This window comes from Vulpes lagopus, chromosome 3, assembly GCF_018345385.1.
Source record: "Vulpes lagopus strain Blue_001 chromosome 3, ASM1834538v1, whole genome shotgun sequence".
Classification (NCBI taxonomy): domain Eukaryota; kingdom Metazoa; phylum Chordata; class Mammalia; order Carnivora; family Canidae; genus Vulpes; species Vulpes lagopus.
Window position 1 is genome coordinate 27992899 of NC_054826.1, and position 9107 is coordinate 28002005.

General features: G+C 38.7%; 1 protein-coding gene across 3 annotated transcripts in view; it reads left to right on the plus strand.

The window, feature by feature from the left end:
* The window catches only part of FBXO38 (F-box protein 38), a 54699-nt gene extending 46906 nt beyond the window's left edge, over window positions 1-7793 (plus strand). For all 3 annotated transcript variants that reach the window (XM_041749206.1, XM_041749207.1, XM_041749208.1), the window contains 5 exons: window positions 2458-2624; window positions 4012-4157; window positions 4797-4900; window positions 5420-5533; window positions 7192-7793. In XM_041749206.1, coding sequence (XP_041605140.1) covers window positions 2458-2624; window positions 4012-4157; window positions 4797-4900; window positions 5420-5533; window positions 7192-7370 — 710 coding nt within the window. In that variant the 3' untranslated portion in view covers window positions 7371-7793. The remainder of the gene's footprint in view (window positions 1-2457; window positions 2625-4011; window positions 4158-4796; window positions 4901-5419; window positions 5534-7191) is intronic.
* Window positions 7794-9107: the final 1314 nt, after the last annotated feature.

A 9107-nucleotide genomic window follows, 5' to 3' on the forward strand; every position in this document is an offset into this window, starting at 1 on the left:
GGTATTATTTTGTGTGAGCTTTTTTAAAATTTCAGGTGTTTGATATGTCCATTTCTCCATTTTCAGTCAAAATCACATTTTGGTACCTGTCCATGTAGAATTATGAAGATATGACATGTTTTTTGCTTTGGACAAGTTACATATTCTCTGGGTTCATCTTTTTTCAATTTGTAAAGTGTGCATAATTATGCTTACCCTATAAACATTTGTGAAGATTTAAATACAATGATACATGTGTGTATGTGTGTGTGTATATATATGTACACTTAAACATAGGTCCTACCTCTAAGTAAAAGCTTGCCTAATATTAGTTTTGTATTGTATGAGTACTGTAGTATTCGGGGCTTTCTTTTCTTTGCACTTCTGTGCTACTTACTAGTTGTTTTTGATTGTTTTCTGTGTTACTATTAGTGAGCAAAACCAGGAAATCCTTACCAATTTGTCGTATATTAGGAGAATCCCAGAAAGAAGAGCTAAACTAATATATAAATACTACCTCTCTCCTGAATTCTAGAAAACTCTAGACCCTATGTTCACCCGTAAGAGGTGATACTTTACTCCATTCCAGTCAATGAAGTCTTAAAATATCTACTAAATGACCATCTCCTTTTGGAGTTTCCTCCTAAAACAGAATTAGGGCCCTTCAGAAGCTCAGAGGTCATAACAGCAGGGGAGCCCAGCCTGGCTTAAGGCAGCACTCTCATCACTCTCCTCTCTGAGGTTTGAGAATCTGCCTCACAATCTTTGAGCTGCTTTGACTTCTCATTCTTTTCTTCATTCATCTCTTAGAGAATCTGATTGGTTTTCACTTCTGCACTTAACTCAGAGGATTCATTCTCTCCATATCTTCTCTATACCTAGTGATAGATCACATGGCCTCAGGCCCTGCCTTTTGTTTGCTCTTAAACCAAATTGTTTACCTCAGCTTATCATGGGATCTGGGATCCTAGATAAGCAGTTCTGTCCCTAGACACCCACCAAACAGTTAATGGTGGGCGAGATGGCTAGTTGAGGTCTGAACTGACCTTAACTTTGTCTGGTTTTACAGGGCAGAGCCATTGAACCTCTATCATTATCTGATCCTCTCTCTTTTCCTCCTTTCCTGTCACCTCCCCTGCTTCCCCTTCCTCCTGCCAGGTCACAGAAGAAGAAAATGAGTCAGAAAGGCAGAGACTTGATTAGCCCTCCAACATCAAGTTAGTTACAGGGCTCGACTGCTCAGGAAGGTGATGACATTGTGTCAAGGATGTTATAGAAGATGTCTTTCTGAAATGTTAAAGAGATGAAGCATATCAGCTCTGTGGTTTTTATCATATCTTCCATCTTATTCTCTCTTGAGTTGGATGAGGTTGAAATCTATAGTAAAAAATTGGATCAGAGGGAACTTTGAGGTTAATAGAAAAGGAAAGGGAGATTTTTCTGAAGTTAGAGTACTCTTACAGTTAAATGCATTTATTATATAGCAACTATTTTTCTTTATATATAACTTGATATTTGCATGTTTGGTGGGAGCATATTTAATCATGTTTCAGGCCAGCATTTTCAATAGAACTCTACAGTGTTGGAAATGCTCTGTATCTGCACTGCTTGATACGGTAACCACTGGCCACCTGTGACTATTAAACATTTGAACTGTGGCTGATGACTGAGAAACTAAATGGTTAATATTAATACATTATAGTTAATAGAAATTTAAAAAGCTCAGGTGGCTAGTGGCTACCACACTGGATTATACAGCCTTAGACTAAAGTATCCAAATACTTTGGGTCTCTTAAGGTTTTGCTTTTAAACTTACAATAGAAATTAAAATCAGCTCTGCTCATTTCCTGTGGGTGAATGTATGATAATATATGTAAATTATTCTAGGTTTATTTGAACGTTACCCATAAAATTGTATAATGTGATAGTTACCATCATTCATTCTTTTAAATAAATATTTTTAAAACAGTTGCTATGTTTAGGCAAGTTACTCTCTGGAATATGGACTCCTTTCCAGTAAAATCTTAGGTAGGAAAAAGTTCTTTGACATCCCTTCAACATGATGGTGACCACCTTCTTTTGAACAGGACAGAATGACTTTTTTTTTTTTTTTAATATTTTCTTAGAAAGCATGCACATGAGCATGGGCAGGAGGGGCAGTGGAAGAGAAAGAGAAAATCCCAAGCAGACTCCACACTGGGTGGAGAGCCTCATGTGGGGCTCAGTCTCCTGACCCTGAGATTATGACCAGAGCTGAAGCCTAGAATCAGACACTTAACTGCCTGAGCCATGCAGGCGCCCCATGACATTTTCAAATCATTTTGATAACTGTTAGCTGTACTTTATGACAGTACTTAATATTAAGAGATGTTCAGGTCTGTAGTATTCTCCTCCAAAGATGATTCAAGATGGTCTGTACACTGCTGTATTATTTTATATAGAATATTTGTAGAGCTTACCATTGTTTTAATTTCATAGCTACCAGGTGCAGGGTACTGAAACATTTAAAAGTAGAAAATGCACCAATTGTAAATCGATTTGACTACGCACAGTGCAAGAAACTGAATATGGATCAAGTCCTAGATCAGATACTAAGGATGCCTCCTGAGAGAAACCGCATCATATATCTACGCCCAATGCAGCAGGTAACGAGCTCTCTCTGCTCCTTTCTGAGGAATATTGCAGTTAAATTTTTTTTTTTTTTTTTTTTTTTTAGTTTTCTTTCTTTTTGGACTTGGAATTTATTCATTCGCTCAACCTGTAGTAATCTTTAGATTCTACACAGTTCTTGTAACCAAGCTGGACTATCTTGCCAGTCTTCTTCCTTAATGCTTCTCTGCTTGATTTTTGTGGGTTTTTAGCAAGCTATATGATGCAGGTAGTTGTTACTCAAGTTATTTTACTTATTAAAAGTTGCCTGTGGTCAAGAGCACAGACTCTGGTTTCAGGCTGCCTGATTTCAAATTCTCATTCACTGACCAAGAGCAGATTTTTTTGTCTTATAGAAATAAAAAATCATATGTAAAATTAGAATAAAAACCTACACTTATCATGATAGTTAAATTAATATATGTGAAGGACCAGAACAATTGCTGGTGTGTAGTAAGTAGTCCTGTGGTAGCTGCTATTATTATCATTACTGAGAAGAAACTTTTTATCGTACATACATAAAAAGATGAATATTGGCTAAAGGTGTTAACGGTTATCATTTCACAATCTGTATAAATCAGATTATTCATGTTGTATGTGTTAAACTTACACAGTGATGTATGTCAGTTACTTTTCAGTAAAATGGGAGCAAGATGGGGCAGAAGGGGAAGGAGCAAATATGTAAGACTCTGCTTGGTGCCAAAATAAAGTTTAAAGGAAATAGTAAATGATCATTGCAGTCAGTGTGTAAGCCTGGCCCCAAAAGATTCATTTCAACAAACAAATCATTTGTTGTCTATAATTTTCTGGAGTTGAAGAATACATACATAGATACGTCCTTCTCTTGAGGAGCTTGCCATTCCAGTAGGAGGTGGACACGCATGCTGCTAAGATGGCAAGGCAGGATCGCCTAAGTAGAGATGGGGAAGAGGGGACCATGAGAAGAAGGCAAGTGAACAAAGGCTACAAGGGAGCAAGAGAATGCGTTCTGTCTCTAGGATTGGCTGTAGGCCAGTTTGAATCGAGCAGAGAGAATACTACACATTCGCAGCTCTGTAATGCAGCCAGTACTTAAACCTATGAAGGACATACTCAGGAGTGGATCCCCGGGGTCAGTTACCTACATCAGGATTCCCTGCTTTAGTGGGTGTTTATGTAGCAATGACATGTGAATCAGTGAGCTTGCTAGACAGAAGAATTATACAAGACCCAATCCTGGCCTGGCAAGCTATGTTCGGAACTGGATGTGACTATTTGATTTTCAGATATGCCAAAGATTTTAAAATTGAGGTCCTAAAGAAAGATTGTTCATATTCTAAGGAGATAAATTTCCAAGATATTCTCTTCCTTGGTTCAAAGCCCTGTCTATGATGTCTTCTCCAGGTGGACACACTGACTCTGGAGCAGAAGCTATTTAGCGGCCCCTACCCCTATCACATCTGTATTATCCATGAATTCAGTAACCCGCCCAATGTCCGGAACAAGGTGCGCATCCGCAGTTGGATGGATACTATAGCAAACATCAATCAGTAAGTAATCCATGGCCCCAGAGGCTCTTCTCCATCATTTCCCATAGCAAGGGGTCCCAGAAACAAATCCTAGTTATTCTTATCATATTTGAAATGATTCCGCCTGAGCTTGTCAGCACTGAAACATGTGACATATAACATGTAAAGACTGAGGGGAATGAGTGCTTAAAACTAAAGAGCATTGTATACATTTGTAACTTTATTTCTAAACTTCGAGAAAAACTGCAGGAACTGACCATACATGTACATTTGACTCCATTCCTTTTGCCCCAGTGCATGGAAAAGAGATGAAATTTAAAGATCTTACTACTGTTAATGTTTTTACATCATCAGAAAGTTGGGCTTTTTTGTACATCAGTTATATAAATGTTTTATTTAGCATTTTAAACACACAAAACATTTGATTAGAGTGTTGCTTTCTTTCTTTCCTCGATAGGATTTTGAAGATAGTGAGGAAAGTAACTGAAACCTGACTAGATATGTATACTCCAGCTTTTTCTACTTCTGTTGGCTCTTTAATATTCTGAGATGTTCACTAGACTCTGGGCCTGATACAGCTTCGATGCATACTTTCTACCCCACATCCCAATATCATTTCCAGTTTTGTAATTTTTATTTAATTTTTCTTATTGCCTCCAGAGAACTCATTAAGTATGAATTCTTCCCTGAAGCCACACGGAGTGAAGATGATTTAAAGAAATACCCCAAGTACCCCTGGGGTAGAGAAATCTATACTTTAGAAGGTGAGCATTTACCAGTGTTTGGGCAGTTACATAGTTGCTCACTAACTAGATGGAGAGAAGGCCATAGGGAGGGTAGGAACAGGAGCCTCCAGTTCTTGGGATAATGGCTGTTTTGAGTGTCTGCAGGTAGCAGCAACCACATAAATATTGCTCTCCCTCTTTAAATCTTTACCATACCCAAATAATCAGAAGCAGTGTTGAAACACAAAAAGTAGAAGAAAATTGAAACCTCCTACAGTTTAGGAGTTGAAATGACTTTAGGGCACCTGTCTTAGCCTCTTTATTTTATTTAGAAAGAGGGAGAAACTGAGGCATACTAAAATCAAAGGGTGGCCGAGATCACATGACCTAATAGCGGCAGAGTTACAATTAGAGTCCACCTCTCCTGGTCCAGTGCTTTTTTTTTTACCCGTGATGGATAAAAGCACATTTTACATCCTGCTTACGAAATACTACAGTGTTTGGCCCTGTTCTTGACTTTCACACCAGCAGCACTGTTAATGTGTCTTCTTATTTTAGGGGTTGTGGATGGAGCACCATATTCCATGATCTCTGACTTCCCTTGGTTGAGATCATTGCGGGCTGCAGAACCCAACAGCTTCGCCAGATACGATTTTGAAGATGATGAAGAAAGTAAATATGTCCTGACTTGATTTATATTCTTTAGTTTGAGTATATCTTACTGTGTTTGATACTTCATATTTTGTTTGGGTTAAAGGCAGTGTAGCCTTTAAATTGCTTCCCATATAAATGTGGGGAGGGATATTTTTAATTTTTTATATTTTATTTAAATTCAATTAGTTAACATATAGTATATCATTAGTTTCAGTGGTAGAGTTCAGTGATTCATCAGTTGCATGTAACACACAGTGCTCATCACATCACATGCCCTCCTTATTGCTCATCATACAGTTACCCCATGCCCCCACCACCCTCGCTCCAGCGACCCTCAGCTTGTTTCCTATGGTTAAGAGTCTTACAGTTTATCTCCCTGTCTGATTTCATCTTATTTTATTGTTCTTTCCCTTCCCCTATGCTCCTCTGCTTTGTTTCTTAAATTCCACATATGAGGGTCGCCTGGGTGGCTCAGTGGTTGAGCATCTGCCTTTGACTCAGGGAGCGGTCCCAGGATTGAGTCCCGCATCAGGCTCCCTGCATGGAGCCGGCTTCTCCCTCTCTCTCTGCCTCCCTCCCTCTCTCTCTCTCTCTGTCATGAATAAATAAAATCTTTAAAAAAAAATGTCACATATGACTGAAATCATATGGTAATTGTCTTTCTCTGATTGACTTACTCACTTAGCATAATACCCTCTAGTTCCATCCATGTAGTTGTAGATGGTAGTATTTCATTGTTTGATGACTGAGTAGTACTCCATTGTGTGTGTGTGTGTGTGTATGTGTATGTGTGTGTATACACACACACACACACATACACACACCATATCTTCTTTATCCATTCATCTACCTCTCCCAAATTAGAGCTACCCTATGACCCAGCAGTTGCACTACTAGGTATTTATCCAAAAGATACAAACAGTGATCTGAAGGGGTACCTGCACCCCACTGTTTGTAGCAGCAGTGTCCACAATAGCCAAATTATGAAAAGAGCCCAGATACCGATATAAATGTTTTTATTTTTTATTTTTTTATTATGTGGTTCTCCACCTACAAACAGCAGCTCTCAATTTGTACTATAATCAGTGAACTTACTAGGGATATATAAAGGTTGGTGAGCAGAGGTACTTGAGACAAATTTTTCTACCTAGATGTTTTTATTACCTAAATATTTATAATTTTCTTACTCTTTATTAAGAGTTTATTAGCTATATTGTTTCAAAATTGTTCCATTTACATTAGTGATTATTCTCCTTATGAACCACTTCTCCTTATGATTCAGGTATAGATTTTGGGGAGAAACTTGAAGATCTTTTGAATATAGTTTTTCCTATATTCAAACACTTCAAAAAAGGTTAGCATGCTTGAACATCCATTTGTAGGAAGTTTTTAAAACCTACTTTATGAAGAAATCAATTCGGAGAACTACATGTATATATGACTTACCTGTCTGGTCTGTTGCCATGTTGGGCCTTTACTCACGTGTGCTGTCTGAGTCACCAAACATGGGCAATAGTGTGGTATGTGGAACCTTGGGGGCCCATTCCAGGAGCTATACCTAATTCAGTGGCATTGCATTACAGCAGATAGGCTTTTCTCATGGTGCAGCTTAACCAGTGACTTCCAGATGATTTTGATAATCCTGCATGTTTCCCCTTTACTTTCTCATTTTCAAGGTACCATCTATGCTCCTCGAAGGAAAGGACAGCTGTCTGCAGACATCTGTATGGAAACAATAGGAGAAGAAATCTCCGAGATGCGTCAAATGAAGAAGGGTGTGTTTCAGCGGGTAGTGGCCATTTTCATCCACTACTGTGATGTCAATGGGGAGCCAGTTGAAGATGACTACATTTGACTGATCCCTCCTACTTCCCAGGTATTCTGGCAGAAAGCCCCTGGGGTCACCCAGCTGCCAGCCAGTGCCACAGGGATTCAGGGCATGCAGTTTGGAGGCCTGGGCACATTTTGGTATATAGGAAATATATAAGGAACGTTGAAGTTGTATACAAAGATTTGTACATAGAGGAAATATACAGAGACAATTCCCGAGTACCATCTTTATATCATATGTTTATACAATTTAATTTAAGAATTCATTTTAATGAAGGCAGATAATTGGAAAGAGTTCATTTTGTTCGTTTTTCCTGACTTAGTTCACAAAGTGTCACTTTTTGGCTGAGCCCCCATTTACTATATTCTTAATAATCATTGTCATCCCCTTAAATCTGTGCCTTTTTCTTCTCGAGCAAAGCTGTTTGAGTAAATCTGTTGAAGAGTCTTTGTGTCTTGTGTGCTTTTTTTGTGTTATTATTAAAACCAACTAAACCCTATAGGAGGCAGCTTTATGTTTGTGTACAAAATGATGGTTCTTTTTCTCTTGGTATTATAGTGGCCATATTTCTTAAAATCAAATAAAAAGGTTCATGAGTTTAAAAAAATGAGTTTGAGAGGGGAAAATGGAAGTTTCCAAAGCATTTCTAGTTATTTATTTCCACATTCAATTGTGTATATGCTTTATCTTGAATATAAAAATAAAAGTTTATTTAAAAACTTTTTTCTTGCCTTGGACCTGAATCCCTGTTTTTAAAGAAAAATAGCAAATACTGCACAGAAAAGGAACGTATAGAGTTGTGTCTAAGTAAGATTCCAGTGTAATCCAGTTTCTCATCTTTTTTTTTTTTTTTTTCTAAAATCCTGTAGCTGCAAGGTGTTCAACTCGTAGAGCTCTTAGAGATCACGGGGGAGAGCAGAATTTCCCAAAACACCTGGTCACCAGGGAATGGCCTTTCTCCTTTCTCAAGAGACAAATCACCCTAATGTGGCAGTGATCGGTGCCACATAGGGCCAGGGGTCACGAGCAAAAAAGGCTTTTTAGAGCAACATGTGCATTTGAGGGCTAGCTTGTCCACTTGATAGTTGAGTGACCTTGACGAATTGCTTAAACTGAAGGTCTGTGGGAAAATTTGTCAACCCTTTCCAAATGGTCTCTCTGAGGTGTAGAGACTGCCTGCTCCAACCTTTTCATTTACAGGGGATTAACTGAAGCTCAAAAAGGGAAAATTTCTCACTTAGAGTCAAGAACTGGACAAGGCCAGGAAGGACAGGCCTTCAAGTGCCTGACTCCCACTGGGCTGCCTCCGTATTGTTCACGTCCACAGACATGCGAGGGCACCTGCAAGTATTCCTAACACTAAAATCATGTGAATGGTCGTATCTTCCGTCAAAGTTCTCTCTTTTTCAAGACAAAATTATTTCTGTCACATTGGGAAGAAGGTCAGGTACCACATTCGGTCATCTTTTTATTCCCTTATTTTTAATTCCACCAGTCTTCCTTTTAACTAAGTGTGTTGTACTCTCCAGGTTAGAAAAGGCAGGAAACATGAGATCCCTGGGTGGCTCAGCAGTTGGGCACCTGCCTTGGGCCCAGGACGTGATCCTGGAGTCCCAGGATCAAGTCCCACATCAGGTTCCCTGCGTGGAGCCTGCTTCTGTCTCTGCCTCTCTGCCTACGTGTCTATCATAAATAAATAAAATCTCAAAAAAAAAAAAAAAAAAAGAAAAACTTAAGAAAAGGGGCAGGAAACAAATTCAA